The 17977-nt window shown below is 34.5% G+C and overlaps 2 protein-coding genes across 3 annotated transcripts; one reads left to right on the top strand and one right to left on the bottom strand.

Annotated features, from left to right (window-relative positions):
• The first annotated feature begins 419 nt into the window (after nucleotides 1-419).
• Nucleotides 420-6879, top strand: LOC112706330 (amino acid permease 8-like). 2 transcript variants are annotated; one of them, XM_025757588.2, is made up of 8 exons: nucleotides 437-583; nucleotides 693-809; nucleotides 2725-2958; nucleotides 4093-4186; nucleotides 4304-4521; nucleotides 5494-5633; nucleotides 5754-5981; nucleotides 6314-6879. In XM_025757588.2, the coding sequence occupies exons 2-8, from the start codon at nucleotides 725-727 to the stop codon at nucleotides 6734-6736; spliced, it is 1422 nt and encodes a 473-aa protein (XP_025613373.1). In that variant the 5' UTR covers nucleotides 437-583; nucleotides 693-724; the 3' UTR covers nucleotides 6737-6879. The 2 variants fall into 2 exon arrangements, with proteins under 2 accessions (XP_025613372.1, XP_025613373.1); XM_025757587.3 differs by having other exon boundaries at nucleotides 420-809.
• Nucleotides 6880-7435: 556 nt separating this feature from the next.
• On the bottom strand, nucleotides 7436-9923 carry LOC112706329 (uncharacterized). The gene is made up of 6 exons (XM_025757586.3): nucleotides 9636-9923; nucleotides 9441-9565; nucleotides 9264-9360; nucleotides 8540-8649; nucleotides 8372-8446; nucleotides 7436-7863 (listed from the first exon to the last, which is right to left on the bottom strand). Exons 1-6 carry the CDS (start codon nucleotides 9703-9705, stop codon nucleotides 7813-7815), a joined length of 528 nt encoding a protein of 175 aa, XP_025613371.1. The 5' UTR covers nucleotides 9706-9923; the 3' UTR covers nucleotides 7436-7812.
• Between the last annotated feature and the right edge of the window lie 8054 nt (nucleotides 9924-17977).

The following is a 17977-nucleotide window of genomic DNA, read 5'->3' as shown; positions in this document are numbered from 1 at the left end:
TGAAAGGTGCACGTTGGATATGTGTCATCATTTTGGCAACATGCAGATACGTGTTAGACACGTGTCATCATCCTGACAATATACAGAATGCGTGTTGGACACTTTTTTACACTTCCACAATACTATAATATACTACAAATATCAATATTCAACCAAAATACTATATTCATCTCCATATTAAAAATAATTTTTGGTTTCAATACGTAGATAAAATTGACACACCAATGATCACTAATATAGAATAATTAATCATTAATTATTCAAGTAAAATAATTTAATAAGAGAATAATATTAAATTGGTTTGAAATTTTTTAAAATTCAAATAAAATTTGACCCAATCATTAAAAACTAAATTAATACTTTATTCATATAAAAAATAATTATTTTTATTTAACAGCGAGGTATATGAAAATAAAATTGTATCTATTATTGGCATAATATAACAAAGAGATAATGATTGTTAGTCATATTAGTATTATAGAGATTCTCATGCATTCAAATTCATAAGCAAAAATCAAGGAACACTTTCTTGTTTCAGCGAAGACTCAACAGATCAGAGATCCTACTTTCATTCTAAAAAAAGGTTCCTAACTCTTCACACAGTAACTTAAATAACTTCCTCCTCATATCACTTTTGTGTTTCAAGAACACAACCAATTAGCACGTATTCAATTCAATTCAATTCAATTCAGATCACACGAATAGGAACAAGATCTGATTCTAGATGGACATTGAAGCAGCGTCTAACGTTGTTCCCGCCATACACAAAAGTGTCGATGTCGATGATGATGGCAGATCCAAAAGAACCGGTTTGCGATCTCTTTCTCTTCTAATTAATTACTCTACTTTCTTTTTCTTTTCTCTTTATTTTCTTTCAGTTATCTTCTTCACCATGTCTCCGATCCTCATGCAAATTTCGAAGAAAATTCGATCCTTTACTTGCTTTCTTTTTTTCTCTAACATTTAATGGAAAAATAATATTTTATGCTAATTGTATTATTAAATTTTAAGAAAACGGTTTCGCGTTGAGGGATTTGAATAATATGCATAAGTTCTTAGTTCTTACGTTTAAATCATACTACTCTTAAGTTTAAGGTAACCAATCATGTAAACGTTTTGAATGGAAATAGAACCTTCCATATCGTGCATGCCTATCAATTTTCTATTTCTTAAACAATATAAGAACTTTAATGCATTTAATATCACAAAAAAAATTAAATAGTATATGTTACAAAAAAATCAATGATATATATTATTTTAAATATTTTTAATATATATTTTATATTTCAGTGTGTATTCTATACATGTTACTAATTTTTAACATGTAAAATAGTTGAAAAAACATTGCTATTTTTAATAAGAAAAAGATAAAAAAAATATTTTTTTTTATTTTTAGAGTTTAATTTTGATGCACTGACAATATAAAGCGTTTTATACAGTCGTGCAATCACATCTTTTTTTTTATATGACTATTCACGCGGTCAATATAAAATGTAGTTATTTTTACTGATGTGACTTTAATAATTGAATACACATATAAAATTACTTTACACTGATGTGCATCAAAATTAAATTTTTATTTCTAAAGCAATTTTGCTTGTCATATGGAGTATCTTGTTAACCTGTATAACAATTCCTCATAAGAAAATCAGAAAAAACATTGTTATTTTTAAGAAAAAAAAACTATTTTATCAAAGCATATTATATTTGAATTTTTTTTAGTTTTAGAATTTAATTTTGGTATACTGACAATGTAAAATATTTTACACAATTGTACAATTACATCCTTTTTTATATGGCAATTCACGCAGTCAATATAAAAAGTAGTTATTTTTGTTGATATGACGTTACATAATTACATGCATGTGTAAAACTATTTTACGATACATTAATAGTGCATCAAAATTAAATTCTTATTTCTAAAACAATTTTGCTTGTCATATGGAGTATATCTTGTTAACCTGTATAACAATTCCTCATAAGAAAATCAGAAAGAACAGTGCACTAGGTACCTGAACTTTGCTAATTATTAAAACACATATTTGCCTAATAAAAATATGAATCTATAAATAAAAATTAATTTTATATTTACTTTGACGAAAATTTAAGACTATATTAAGAATTTTCCTAACATAGGATTTAAATCTTCTCATGTTTTTTTTATCATGTATCCATTTTAACCGTACCTTTGATTATAATTGATTGTTTTTTTTTTTGTTTAATCTTATTTGAACAACTAAATCAACAATAGGACTAAAACATGACCAAAACACGATATAAGAAAGATATGAATGACAAAATATATTCCAACTTTTATGATTTCTCCTTTGATTTTTTATTATCCTTATTAAAAATAGAAATGACAAATAAGTAAAGCATACGAAACATACATTGATTTTGGCACATGATTTGGCATACCATTTATCCAATAATATGAAAAGACACAAAGCAATAGAGAATTAGGCATACATTATAGAAAGTTGACACAACAAACTTTCTTAGTTACATAACGTAATTTATTTGGTGGAGAATCACAATATCACAATTTAATATATTTAATTAAATTATTATTTAATATTTTTTAATTATTAATTTTATATAAAAATAATAAATTTAATATTGATATACTAATTGTATAAATAATAAAGATTCTAAACAGACATATAATTATATCTATTTTTATTTATGACTATTCACGTAGTTAATGTGAAGCGTTGCCTGCAGGGAACGTGGTGACGGCAACAACACACATAATAACAGTGGTGGTTGGGGCAGGAGTGTTGGCTCTTGCATGGGCCATGGCCCAACTTGGATGGATAGCAGGCATTGGCATCATGGTTGCATTTTCATGCATCTCCATTCTCACTTACAATTTCATAGCTGATTGTTACAGATACCCTGACCCTGTTACTGGCAAGAGGAACTACACTTATATGCAAGCCGTCAACTCATATTTAGGTATCTTTTTTCAAAGCTAGGGAGCAAGAGAAATACTTTTATAAAATTGCTTAAATACTTTCTTTGGTCTTTAATATTGAAAAAAGATAAATAAATCTCTAACTTTTTAATTCGAATGCACATACATTTCTAACTAATTAAAAATATAAAAATATTCTTGATTTTTTAAAATACGAAACATTTAAATTTTTCTATCCAAAATATATAAAAATAAATTGATCACCCAATGGGACTTAAATATTCTGCATTTTAAAAAATAAGAAAGGTTTTTGTATTTTTAATTAGTCAAAAATTTATTTATCTTTGAAATAAAAAATTAGTAACCTACTTTATCTTTACTCTTTGTTGTTTACTCTTAATTATTTATCCGAAAGATAAAAAGATATTCCACAATTCAAAAATTCTTAACCATTCAAATAATTAGTCTAGTTAGTTCTCAACTATTCAAATAATTGGTCTAAACGGTCCTTGTAAATAATGATTTGTTGATGTATCAATGACCATTTAAACTAATTATTTAAATACTTGATAATCAAGTAAGAATTTTCAAATTATAAAAGACTATTTTATTTTTCGAATAAATTGTCAGAGATCAAAAAGGACAATTAATTTATAACATTTTAAGAGTATTTAGATGTAATTTAAAAAAAAATTATTATTTAAAAATAACAATATGTATCTTTTTAAAAAATGTACAAATTTTAAAAGGTTTTAGTAAATTACTTTTTTCTAAAATGTCAAAAAATTAAAAAGAGAAAGACTTATTTGAAAAGTAATCCAAATATAATTATTTTTTTTAATAATAATACTGTATGAACAATTCTTTTTGTACAACCATTGTTTAAGTTTAACTAAGGCTTTGAAAGTTTACATATTTACAATTAAAGGTATACTCTTTGATCATTTATTCTAATATAAAATTTGTTAACCCTTGGTTGTACTATAATAAAGAGTGTTCATATAACAATACTTGTTTTCTTTTTTTTCAAATATTATCTAGTCAACTCCTTTTTAATGATAATTTAAGTAACAAATGTGAAAATAATTGCTTTTATATACAATTTGATAACTCATAAAATGCAAACCAATTATTAAATGGCATATTAAATTCATATTTTACAAATTGATAAATAGGTGGGAAAATGCATGTGTTTTGCGGATTGATCCTATATGGGAAGCTGGCTGGTGTTACAGTGGGCTATGTAATCACTACTTCAACAAGCTTGGTGTAAGTTACAACAATTCACAAACTAATAATAACATCTATATCTAATTATCTATATATTAATAATTAATAACAATAATCCATTTATTATTTATTTATATAAGTGTGTGCATGTGACAGGGCTATAAAGAAAGCAATTTGCTTCCATGAAAAAGGCCACGATGCTTATTGCAAGTTTTCAAATAATCCCTACATGATTGGTTTTGGGATTGGGCAAATTTTCTTGTCCCAAATTCCAAACTTCCACAAATTGACATGGCTCTCAACTCTTGCTGCTATTACCTCTTTTGGTTATGCATTTATTGGAAGTGGACTTTCCCTAGCAGCCATAATCTCAGGTTATTACTTGTACCTATATTTTTTCATAAGCTTTCCGACATTAATTTCAAAATACATATATGTTTCTAGAAAATGTAATTTGTTTACAAGAATCTTCCACCAAACTAAAAAGTTAAGAGTAAAATCTTAAATTAATCAATAAATTAAAAGAGTTGTAGAACATTTTTTTTCGTATAATTATTTTGTCGGTATCTATAGTTTCACTGAATTTTCAATTAAGTCTTTATACTTTTTTTTTCCGATTGAGTCCTTATGACCCTATACCATATCAGATTTTGTAATTAAATCCCTACCGTGACAAAAACTATAGAATTTAAACAGACTAAATATGTCTAACACTTTACTGAATATTCTATATAATTTAACAAAATATTCTGTTAATTTCAATGTTTTTGTTACGATAAGGACTTACTTACAAAATCTGTATAGTATAAGGATCTAATTGAAAAGAAAAAAAAAAGTATAGAGATCTCATTGAAAATTCGGTAAAATTATAGGGATCTATCGAATAATTAAACCTTTTTTTGGTATTTAAACGGGATTTACGCCTAAAAACTGTAATGAAAAATAGACATATTGAGATAAAGTGACCACTCAGAGATCATCCGAAAGTATCGTTCTAATACTAAGATTATTTATAGAATCTTTTTTTATAAAAAAATGAGAATTAAAGTAATGTCATGAATATTTTGAGTATCAAAACAATACCCTAAGAAGTTTTTAAAAAATGTGAACCAATTTTATTTTCTATTTTTATCTTTAGTATTTTTTAATTTTAAAATTTTATGAATAAAAAATAAAAAATAAAAACGAAAATGCTGAAAATAAAAACGCAACCTAAAACCTACCCTAAAATTTTCACATTGTTAGCAACATCTTTGTTTCAAAAGCAATTTTCTTTGTAAAATTATATCTTGATAGTTGATGAAAAGAATGTGTAATTACTTAAAAGACATTTTGTCTATGAGCAGGAAAAGGACAACCAACTAGTTTAACTGGTGTCAAAGTTGGACCAGGTCTAACTGAAGCAGATAAAATTTGGAGGGTCTTTAGTGCTATGGGAAACATTGCACTTGCTTGTTCTTTTGCCACTGTTGTTTATGACATAATGGTATGTTATTTGTACTTATTTTGTCTTATACAGAAAATTGACACAGATTATAAACAAACCGGTACTAACTACTAACGGTATTAATTCATTTGGTTGATCTTTTCTTGGTGTTTAATTTAGGACACATTGAAATCAGATCCACCGGAGAACCAACAAATGAAGAAGGCAAATGTTGTAGGGATCAGTATGATGACAGTATTGTTCCTTGCATGTGGTGGACTTGGCTATGCTGCTTTTGGGGATCACACACCAGGCAACATCCTCACTGGCTTTGGATTCTATGATCCCTTTTGGTTGGTTGCTCTTGGTAATGTTTGCATTATCATTCACATTGTGGGAGCATATCAGGTTTGATATCATTCCTATTATTTCAAAATTACTATTAATTGACAGAAGAGGAACACTAAGGACCATCAGAATTATTATTTTTGGACATCTGTTAGCCATCAATGTTTAAAAGTATGGAATAAAGTATATTGTTAGATTACTAGACTAAAAGAATTAGACTAAAGAAATTGAGTTGATGGCTAAATGACGACTAAAAGCAATAAATTCTAATGGTCCCGTAACATTTTTCTTGACAGAATCTGTCTTTTTCAAAATTATTCCAATAATATTTATTTCTGAATTGTATAAGCAGCATTATGTCTAATGTTTTCGAAATCTACCTTGTATGACAGGTAATGGCTCAACCATTTTTCCGCATAGTTGAGATGGGTGCTAACATAATGTGGCCACATTCAGATTTCATAAACAAAGAACACCCAACAAAATTGTGGATCTTCAAATTCAGGTTGAACATGTTTAGGTTAGTTTGGAGGACACTATTCGTTATAATTGGGACAATAATTGCCATGGCCATGCCCTTCTTCCACGAATTTCTTGCCCTACTTGGAGCAATTGGGTTTTGGCCACTCATTGTGTTTTTTCCCATACAAATGCACATTGCTCAGAGGAACATAAAAGTAGCTTCATCGAAGTGGTGTGCACTCCAACTTTTGAATTTCACATGCTTCATTGTTACAATGCTTGCAGCAATTGGTGCCATTCGTGAGATCGGCAAGAATATCAGCAAATACAAGATATTCACCTATAAGCAATAGTTCATAGTACATTTGGAAACAATAATAGAGATTTTGTAGTTACATTTACCTAGATTTTATATTCTTATGTTGCTTCAAAAGGACCTGAGTGGAGAAAACTAGTGAGCAATAACCATGCTTGATTAAATTCTTGCCACTACTAATTGATCTTAGTTGCAATATATAGTTTATAGTTTGACATTCAAAATTTGAATAAGCTAAAACGACAAAATATAGAGATTGGATCAAATTCTTCTAAAGTGAAAAAGCCGATAAAATGAGAGCTTAATCACCTTTAAATCAAGGTAGTGAAACTCACACATGATAAAAATTACAAATTCAATGATAATTAACTCTTTACTTTGTCAGTTTACAATTTTTCTCATTTCAGTGGATCCTTTTCCATAGAGATTAGTGTAACATATTAATTAGTTATGGGAACTGTTAGTAACAAGTTAATCACAGAAACCACTAACAATAACAATATGCATGTTCTTTATTTATTTTTATAATGAATACAAGCCCTACCAACAAGAAGACATATAATGAGCCTAGAGAAGAACATTAATCTTACAATTCTAACATTCAATGAAGCTGCTTTTAGCTTGTGCTGAAGAGATAATTTCTGACTGCTGAAAAAGGCACAGTAAGAAGAATTTAAATATGCAGTGAGAACCGAGAAAGAAACCATATAAATCATCAAAAGTTGGAAGCTTCAAGTAGCAAATGTTGCCTCAAATTTGAATTCAGGAAACTGAAAATTGTTGAAAAGATTTCAAGGGAAATGAAAAATTAAATAAATTAAACTATAAACCTGAAATCAACTAGTGGCTCTAAGGTTGTCTTAACAAGTGTCTCGGGACAAAAAATACAAAGACAGTTGCCTGCCTCTAAGAATCTCTGTATGTCTGTCCTGAGTTAGTAACTTAACTTGGCCTAAGAGAACTATGATACAAGAAGTCGAGAACCCCAAGGAGATAACAGTATTTGTGCAAATTCCATTTCCACAAGAGCTATATTACACGAATCTCATGAATACAGAATACAGATTACAATTTTTTTCTTTCAAGAATAGTGAAGAATACAGCAAGCCATTTTCAATCGACAGGGATTTCAACATCCATTTTTAGTTCGGATTGGCCAAGAACCTGTGACAGATGGGAAACAAGAATTAAAGAATATCCAGAAATAGAAAGAAACGGAAGAGGCTAAAAGTGGAGTCTTCTAACAGACAAGTTCTTGATGACCCTAACAGATTTTACATTTTAGTGTACGACTAAACTATAAGTCTTCTATCCTTATTCTTTCCCTTATTTATTTGTATGGTTTGTGCCAAACAAACTAGCTCTTTCATATACCCCTTTATATATATATATATAAAGCATCCCTCACATCTAAGATATTTGCAACACTATCTCCCAACATATTTCAACACATTTGTTATCTCATCTAAGATATTTGCAATCAGGCCAAATTTCTCAATGAAGAAGGCACAAGAAAAGTTGATTTTTTGAAATGCTTTCACATAAGAAGAAAATCCCTCTCCGAAGGCATCATTCTTTTTTTCTACTTGATTCTGTAGTTCCATCAGCTAATGACCATTAAACCATCTCTAATAAACCATGTCCAGAAAAGAATATTACAAAACTTACAAACCTTAATGAAGTCGTCCAATGTCAAAGAGGAGTCTTTTGTGTATCCGGCTTCTTTGAGAACTTGGCTCAAAACTCGCTGCAAATCAAAGAACAGAGACCAAAACCAAATCACTCATTTAGAATAGCGATATGAAATTAAAATTGGGACATGTATAGTCTATAGTGATACCTCTCTCTGTTCATCAGACATGAATGAACCAGACAAATCTTTTAGGACTTCCAGTATATCATTGAAAGACACCTTCCCATTACGGTCCGAATCATATACTTTGAAAATAACTGCAACATAGACAAACAAGTAAACCTAGGTACCCCCACTAAAAGCAAACCACACAATGCCATGGACAAGTAAACCTAGGTGCCGCCATTCGATTCAAACAAATGACAGACCTGAAGTTCTTTGAGAGTGAGCTATGAACCAATGGAACCATAACAACTAAACAAACTATATTATGCTTGCATATAAATTGAGAAAAATTCAGCATTTTTAACCTACTCTACATCTTCTGATTAAAACTACTTCTAAGGACACAAGTTAGAACTTCTCTGTAACACTAGCACCTTGCCGGTAGCCAGGTATCCGTCAACCACATTTTTATTGATTATTTATTTCAATCCCACTATATCTACACCTTTTATAATAACCACCGATTTGACATCCGTATTTTCTTCTATTTGTTTTGTTAATTAAAAAACAATTTAAATACACAAGTAATTGGTAAAAATCGTATTTTTATACATGTGTCAAGAATGTTTGAGCTATGAATAGTGTTTTTCTATTTTTTATATAACTCAGTAAACATAAGAATCCAAAGGAATATAACTTGAAGGGAGCATGTTCAATTGCAATAACAATTTTGGAATTACATTTACAAAAAGATAGATACACATACGTTCAATTTTATGTTGTGCAGTAGCTTTAGCGCTAAAAGCAGATAAGAATGCCACAAAGTCCTTGAAATTTATACCATCCACCATCTTCAGTAACCGCTGCAAAGAAAGCACAGAATCCATGAAAGCATAACATAAAAAGGAAGTTAGTAATTTTGGAAAAAAGCTGCATGGTGCACCTGAGAAAGTGGATTCATGGCGAACTCAGGGACGGAGAGGAACTCATCGGAAGAGATGAAACCCTTAGCGTTGCGATCAAGCTGACAAAACCTTTGGTACAAGGACACTATCTCCTGCTGCGAAACTAAGAGTACGAAAAAACAAGTCAGATCTTAATGGAAGAGTGAATAGATAAGGAAGGAGGAGGGACCCACATAAATGGTCGCAGTGTTCCTGCACTTCTTCGATATCATACTGAGTAAGCATAGATGAAGCAGTTCCCATATGAAAGAGTTAGCATATAATTGGGGTTTGGGGTTGGAGAGTGGGAGGGATTAGAGTAGCAGATCTACAAAATTGGAATAAGGGAGGACCAGATAGGTCTGTCAATATAAACACGTGGCTTTGCCTTGTCATCATCGTCTCCCTCGAAAACTCATCACCTACTTTTCTTCTCATCTCGGAAAATATTTTTGTTCACAAAATATAGACAAAAATTGATCAAATTTTTATTTTTCATGTAATATTATATATAATACATCATTTTCAAGTAGGTCCTTACAATGTTGTAAAACTTCGATCGAATTAGCCGGTTCGACTAAAAAATTAGTAAACCAAACTCTCAATCAGTCCGATTTAAGTATTGGTTTGAGCGTCATTAGTTTAATAAAAATTTTTTTTATATATTTTAATGTATTTGACAAATTTCTAGTAATAAAAATAAAAACATTAAAAAAATAAAAAAATAATTTTTTTAAAAAGCTGTAATTTACATTTTTTTAAAAGGTTTTTTTAAAAAAAAATATTTTTCATGTAATAAATAAACAAAAAATACTTTTATATTGTTATATTCAAACATAATTAATAGATAAAAAGATCTTTTGTATGAAATACCCAAACATAAAATTACTTTTACTTTTTCATAAAATCTTTTAAAAAAAGATAACTCGAACAAAAATATTTTCTTAGAAACTCAGCCAAATAAACTCTTAATATGACCGTTTACACTATGTTTGTTTGAAGAGAAAATGGAAAGAAAGAAAATGGAGGAAAGAAAAGAGGAAGGAAAATAATCATTTTTTATTGTTTGGTTAGGAAGAGAAATTGGAGAGGAAAAAAAGGGGTGAAAAAATGGTGGGACTCACCAATTTTTTTCTCTCCAATGTTGAAAAGAAAAGGGAAGAAAAACTTATTTTCTCTCACAACTTTCAATATTACCCCTTCACTTTTTTCAATGTATTTTATAATATAACAGTAAAATTGTCTTTTATAATATTTCTTTCCTTCTTATTTTCCTTTCATCCAAACATATCTGTTACAGTGGGTAACCGGAGATTAATGGGTTGGATGGCGTTGGTTGGCCCAAACGTATGAAGAAGGAGGCTTCAAGTGGATCTGCAACTCGGGAACCTCCGTCCGACTTGTGTGTGTGAAAGAATGGGGGTGGTACCTGCAAAGACACTCCGATGCCTAAGTCAGCAAAGGATTAAGCAGGTTTTTGAATGTATTGGAACTTAGAGATACCTGAAGGGTGTCAGTGTATTTATAGTGGTGAACCAATAACCACCGTTGGAGTAGTGCCACCTTTTTAGGGTGTTAACCGTACCATTATCTTATGGAGGTTAGGATATGGCTCTTGGAAGTGGTTAGAGAGATTCTAGGGACAGTTACTCATTTGAATGAGTGTTTATCTGCCAGCTAACCCTCGTACCCGACTTCTTTAGAGCAAGTCGTGGTGAGAACCGACTTCATAGGACGAAGGTTGGTATTGGGTGAGACTCAATCCGTGGGATTAGGCCTTTTATTTGGACCTGGGCCTTTACTGTTGGGCCAGGGTATGAACAGTGCCCCTACTCGAGCCCAATTTTCTTTTCAAGATTTGGGTTCGAGTATTCTACTCGGGGTCGTAGCCGACTTGTAGGAGGACCGACGTGATGGTCTGAAACCGACGTGACTTTTCGTAGCCTTTTGGTTCTGACAGTTACGTCTAATCAAGCGTCGTGTCCGTTTAGGGATGTGCGTAGGGATTGATGGTCTTGGTAACGGTGCATTCTCATTAATGACTGCCCCGTTTTTACCATTGTGCCCCCCATGTACTTATAAATACTTTCCCTCTCTTTCATTGTTTCGTTTCTGCGATTTTTCAAATTTCCCCTTCATTCGTTCGTGCTGCATTCTTGTGTTTTCGAAGGATTTTTCTTCCTCCAACCCTCATTTTCAGATAAAGGTTAGCTCTTTCTGTAACATGCTTTTCTATTTGCATGCCTTTATTTTGTAGATAGGTTGGTTTGTAGACTTTAGTTTCGTATTCCTTCCCTTTAGAGACCGTGTTTTTTATTTTTCTTTTCTTTTTCCCTTGTAGGTTTTTGTTACCTTTTTAAGAAAAAGAAATGGCTTCCGTAGATGTTCTTTCTCAGTGGGTTGATGTCACGGTCCTAGGGGAGGAACCCTTGGTCGATACTGAGTTTATCACCCACCTTCGTACTCGCCACAGAATTTGTACTTCTGAGGAGGACAAGCCGAAGTACGAGTTGGTAGTCCCGGGTCCAGAAGACCGGGTTTGCTTTAGGAGCGCCAATGAGGCGGCCCCTCATTTTTTCTTTATGTATGAGTGTATGATCACCCGTTTGGGTGTTTTTCTTCCTTTTTCAGACTTTGAGATGTCTGTTTTGCATCACTGCCGAGTTGCCCCTACCCAGCTTCACCCCAACTCTTGGGGTTTTTTGAAAATTTATCAATTTATTAGCCAGGCTTTGGAGTTCCCGACCTCTCTGAGGATTTTTTTCTATCTCTTTCATATGACCAAACCCTTCAGTGGGCTAAACAATAAGCAACAGTGGGTGTCTTTCCGAGCCATACAGGTTTGGAGAGTTTTCACCCTTTTTGACGAATCCTTCCATGACTTTAAAAATTATTTTTTCAAAGTGCAAGCTGTAGAGGGTCACCACCCCTTTTTTCTGGATGATAATTCTTCTCCTCGCTTTCCTCTATACTGGCTGGAGGCCTCCCCTTGCGAGAAATATGGTCTTGACGACCTGGATGAAGTAGAAGCGGCCATTGTGGGGTTCTTCCGAGAAGTGTGGGGGAGGGCCCCATATTTGGACACTAAAAAGTTTCTCCAGGGGTCTCCAACCTTTGTCCGGGCACAGCTAGGTAGCTTTTACTTGTTTGTTAGATTTTCGACTTGTCTGACTGATCTTTCCGACTTGTCTAATCTATTAGCTATTGTTTCTTTTCAGAGATGGCGAAGACAAATGCTCAAGAGTCTTACCAGAGAGTCCAGGAGGCCAAAGCAAGGTCTCACGCCAGGACTGGTGGCGTCAAGGCGGTTATCTCTCCTCCTCCTCCTCCTCGGAACGTTGGGACTCTTTCCCAGCCTATCGTGATTTCATCTTCGGCTTCCTCTCAGCTGCCCCCTTCCGCTCGACCTTCTCCTGAGCCAGAGAAGAAGAAGCGCAAGACCTTAGAGTCTGGCTCTTCTGGTGAGGTTAAGGCGGATGCTCTTGCATTCGTCCGAAAGAACATCTACCCCCATGCTCATATAAGCATGGATGATGTTTCTGTTCGGCACTATCTTACCACTCTGGTTGAGGAGAGTCTCAAGGCGGCGGGGGTTTGCAGCAAACTCTTGGATATTTTTGAGAAGACTCCTCTCAGCTCTTTAGGGATGACCTCCAGGGTCGAGGAGCTGGAAGGAAGGCTTCTTATATATCAGGAGCACGAGAGGGAGTTGAAGGAGGAGGTCGCCAAGTTGAAGGAGGAGAGAGATAACCTTCGGGAGAAGGAAAGGAAGTTGTAAGCCCAATGCAACATGGAAGTGGACTTGAGGAAAACAGCAGGCCAGCTACCAAAGTTTATTTGATGATCTTGTGTCTGTGAAGAATGATCTGCTGAATTCTCGAAAGGCCTATACCGAGTTGGAGGACTCTATTGCTGATGGCGCCAAGGAGGCTTGGAGGATCTTTAAGGAGCAGGTCGGAGTCATCGCTCCTGACTTGGATCTTTCTCCTTTGGATCCTGACAAAGTTGTTATCGACGGTGCCATAGTGGATCCCCCTGCTCCCGTGATCGTTTCCGAGTCAGAATTGAAGACTCGGGGGCAGAGGATTATTGAGTCCCCTCCTCGCTCGAAGGACGCTTTGGGTTCTTCCCAAGTTCCTCCGACTTCCTCTTCATCTCCTCTGGATGCCTCTCTTCCCGGTCCTGGTGGCGCTCCTCCTGACTCTGGTGGTGGTGATCCGTCTACTCCTCTTCAGAAAAAGTAATTTGTTGGCTATTTGGGGGCCCGGCCTGTGGGTCCCCCCTTTTTTAAACTCTTTATTTGTTTTTGGTGGTGTTTGAACAATTTACTTTTGGCCTTTTAAGGCCGTAAACAAAACACTAAAAATACCCCTTTTTTAATAAGGGTTTAAGTTAAAAAATAAATACCCTTTTTTGGATAAGGGTTTAAGTTACCTTATGCGTGCATGCTTTTCTGTTTTTGATATTTTAGGAAGTCTTTTCGACCTTTTCCCAAAAACCTTTTATTCGACTTGTCTGTTCTTCTGAGCTTTTTTCGCTTTAAGAATCTAGGACAGTCTTTTCAATAGTTTTTCGATCTCTTTTTTCCACTATTCCTTTATGCTCAACTTTGTGGTTTATTGAGCTTTTATGTCTTAGGTTATTTTTGCGATGCGTTTTTCTTCTACTCGGTTCTTCATTCCGATTTACGGGTCGAAGTGTTTCCGAGCTTTTCTACTCGGGTTTTCATTTCGACTTATGAGTCGGATTGTCCCTGAGTTTCTTACGATCAACTTATATAACCTCTTTACACCGACTTGTACCTCGTCGTTTTATCCTGACGACCATCTAGGTCGGTTCATGGGATTTTCACGTTTTGTCGAGCTTAAGTCGGCGCGTTTCGTAGAAAGAAAGAGAAAACAAAAAAGGAATTTATAAGAGATATTTGTAAGATGAAAAAGATCTTTATTAATTGGGGGAGGTACTTTATTGCTACTAAGGGTTTTTGACAATCTATTTCCCTTAGCCCCTACTATGATGCCTCGTTAAAAACCCATCTCCAGAAAAAACCCTTTGATTTTGGGAAAAAATCGTGAAGTTGGGAAAAGAGTACATCAGGGAGTAGAGTTCGCTTTTAACTGTAGTACCTTTTCATATTACAAGCATGCCACGACCTCGGTAACTCGGTGCCGTTCAGGTCGGTCACTTTATAATAACCTTTTCCTAAGACCTCATTGACTTTGTATGGTCCCTTCCAATTTGCAGCGAGCTTTCCTTCCCCTGATTTGTTGACTCCAATGTCGTTTCTGATCAAGACCAAGTCACTTGGGGTGAATGCTCTTCGAATGACTTTTTTGTTGTATCTTGTAGTCATCCTTTGCTTCAACGCCGCTTCTCTTATCTGGGCTTCTTCTCGGACTTCTGGGAGCAAGTCGAGCTCCTTTTTGTGCCCCTGTATATTTCCGATCTCGTCATGGAGAATCACTGTTGGGCTTTGTTCGTTGACTTCTATTGGTATCATGGCTTCTACGCCATAAACTAGTCGGAAGGGCGTTTCTCCAATGGCGGATTGGGGGGTCGTCCTGTAAGCCCATAGCACTTGTGGGAGCTCTTCAGCCCAGGCTCCTTTTGCATCTTGTAACCTTTTCTTTAGCCCTGCCAGTATGACTTTGTTGGCTGCCTCGGCTTGCCCATTGGCTTGCGGGTGCTCCACCGAGGTGAACTGGTGCTTGATTTTCATACTGGCTACTAGGCTTCTAAAGGTAGAGTCGGTGAACTGGGTTCTATTATCTGTAGTAATGGAATGAGGTATCCCGTACCTTGTGATGATATTTTTGTAGAGGAACCTCCGATTCTTTGTGCGGTGATGGTGGCCAATGGTTCTGCTTCTATCCACTTTGTGAAGTAATCTATTCCCACTGATGGGTGTTTTTGCGGAAAACGAATTTCCAACACACAAATCCAACCGGCTAGTATACCGGGTCGCATCAAGTAATAATAACTCACAAGAGTGAGGTCGATCCCACAGGGATTGATGGATCAAGCAACTTTAGTGGGTGATTAGTTTAGTCAAGCTAACATTTAAGTGAATTGTGTGAAGTTGATCATCAGAAAGTAAAATTGCAATGAATTTAAAGTGCAGAAAGTAAAAATGGACAGAAACTTAAAGAGCAAGAAATGTAAATTAACAAATTTTTAAATGACAAGAAATGTAAATTGCAGGAAATGTAAAAGGGAGTGGGTGCAGGGAAATTAAACTTCAACAAGAAAATGTAAAGTGCAATCAAGCAAAGAAGTAAAAGATGAAGTAAGTACAGCAGATTCAAACAGAAATAAAAAATTGCTTGAAGAACAAGACAGAAAGAAACTTAGCTCAATTGTAAAATCTAAAAGAGAATTTGAGGATCCAAGAAGAGCAATGAACTCAGGAAGCAAATCTGGATCTCAATTCTCCTTTGTTCAGTCAGAAAATATATTGCAGAAGAAACTGAGGTTTAAAAAATAGCAGAGAAGATTAAAACCCAATCCTTAGATCAATTGAGAGGAAGAGTGGAAGATAATTCTCAGAATTTGAATCAATGGAGCTCTTCAACCTCAATTCAAGATCCAAAACAGAAAAGCTAGAGTTGCAGAAGAAAAAGATTTAAAACAGCAAATGAATTTTGAATTATGCAGAAAGATTAACAAGAGATCTCAAGGTGGAATTGAAACAGAAGTTCTTCAATTCTCCACCCAAGATCCAAAACGAAAATGAAAACTAAGAGAGCTTTCTAATGGAGCTGCCCTCCAATATTCTCTAATGGGGCTAGCTTCCTTCTAATCCAGCTTCCCCTCTAAAATGAGTGTGATGCCTTTATATAGGCTTTTTACAAAATGAAAATAAAATGAAATTGAAATTAAAAACAAATTCACAAAAATGAAATTCCTAATCTAGCTTCTCTGTGTGCTTTTGAGTCATGTTGAGTGGGTTTTGCTTGCTTTGAATTTGAGGAGAAATGGGTTTGGTTGGCCTTGATTCAATTTGGAGAGGAATTGAATTTAAATGGAATTTTGGTTGGATTTTGGCCCATGAGTGTTTGCTCCCAGGAGGCTGCCCTGCCCTTGTGGAGGGCAGAGCAGGGAAGCCTTGTGTAAAGATCCAACTAGCGTGCCAAATTTTGGGAGGGGCATCAGGATGCTGCCCTGCCCTTGTGGAGGGCAGGGCAATGTTGTCATGGTGCGTCCAAGCTGTGTGCCCAAGCTCCCTTGCTGTGTGTGCTGGCCGTGCCAATTTGTGTGCCATGCACCAAGGGGAGTTCCCAAGTTCAAACCCTTGTGAAAGCATTTGGGGGAGCAATTTTCCTTGATTTTTCATGAAGAGAAGCACGACATTGCCCTGCTCTCCAAGAGGGCAGAGCAGAATAATGAGCGCTACTTTGCTTTGGAGTGAGGCTCCAGCTTCGAACCTTGGTGGAAGCACTTTGGTTTATTTTTGCTTATTTTTTGCCCTTAAAGATGCCTTTCACTCATGCCTCAATTGTACGCCAAATATAGATTGCTATATATCGTTGAAAAGCTCTGAATGCCAGCTTTCCAACGCAACTGAAAGCACATCAATCGGACGTCTGTAACTCATGTTATAGCCCTTTGAAGTAGGCATGGTCATGCTGTGAGCGCCCAGATTTTAACTTAGCGAAAATTTGCTTCAACCTCACTTTGCTTCATCACGATATTGCCCTGCCCTTGGCAAGAGCAGGGCAGTGTGCGTGCTGGTTGCTTCCTCTTTTGATTTGGTCATGGGCCACGCTTTTAAAAGCGTGGCCTAAGGCTCCAAAGTGTGCTCCAACTTCAAAGTGTGCCCCAAAGCTCTTTTTTTCTCCTTTTTAGCTTATTTTGTGCTTCTTTGCTTCTTTTTCTTCTTATTTCCTACAAGATTTATAAATTTAAAAGATCAAGAAAATATACCATTTAATCACAAAAGCATTCAATATTTAAGCACAATTCATCAATTTCTTATATGAAAAAGCATAGAAAAATAGGTATATGATGACATGTCATCACAACACCAAACTTAAACATTGCTTGTCCCCAAGCAAGAAAAGAATCATGCAATAAAGATTGACAATCCAAGGTAAGAAGAATAGCAACTCAATGTTCATGGTAAGCTAGTTTTCTATGCATGCTTCAATCACAAAAGAAATGTAAATGATTGATGCTTCTATCTAGCTCAATTTATGAAATCTTTTCCTTATAATTTTTCCTTGAAACAAGCATTTGATTTTTTTTTTAGCTTCTCCTTTTGGGTGCTTTGCCCCATGAGTTTATAACAAAGCTACGACTTCTAAATGCTTTGTTTTCAAGTATTACCACTTGATACATAAGCATCACAAGCATTTAATTAGAGAACTTCATTAAGCTCATCAAATTTTTTTTATTCTCTAATCATTGATGCTCAGAGCCTTGAGCTTTGAGGGAGTGCTTTTGCACTTGAGCCTAGCCTTGACTTCTAAGTGTTTTGTTTTCAAGCATTTGGCTTGATACATAAACACCACAAGCACTTAACAAATAAATTGCCATT

The sequence above is a fragment of the Arachis hypogaea genome, chromosome 8, assembly GCF_003086295.3.
Source record: "Arachis hypogaea cultivar Tifrunner chromosome 8, arahy.Tifrunner.gnm2.J5K5, whole genome shotgun sequence".
Classification (NCBI taxonomy): Eukaryota; Viridiplantae; Streptophyta; class Magnoliopsida; order Fabales; family Fabaceae; genus Arachis; species Arachis hypogaea.
This window is presented reverse-complemented; position numbering and strand designations above follow the sequence as displayed.

Bases quoted from the DNA above. Each gene is read 5' to 3' on its own strand.
- LOC112706329 (XM_025757586.3), bottom strand. From the start codon at position 9,705: ATGGGAACTGCTTCATCTATGCTTACTCAGTATGATATCGAAGAAGTG. The intron at 9,566-9,635 runs GTGGGTCCCTCC...TCGTACTCTTAG, and splicing joins GGAACACTGCGACCATTTAT to TTTCGCAGCAGGAGATAGTG. The intron at 8,447-8,539 runs GTATCACTATAG...TTTGATTTGCAG, and splicing joins TGTCTGATGAACAGAGAGAG to CGAGTTTTGAGCCAAGTTCT.
- LOC112706330 (XM_025757587.3), top strand. From the start codon at position 725: ATGGACATTGAAGCAGCGTCTAACGTTGTTCCCGCCATACACAAAAGT. The intron at 4,522-5,493 runs GTTATTACTTGT...GTCTATGAGCAG, and splicing joins CCTAGCAGCCATAATCTCAG to GAAAAGGACAACCAACTAGT. The intron at 5,634-5,753 runs GTATGTTATTTG...TGTTTAATTTAG, and splicing joins CTGTTGTTTATGACATAATG to GACACATTGAAATCAGATCC.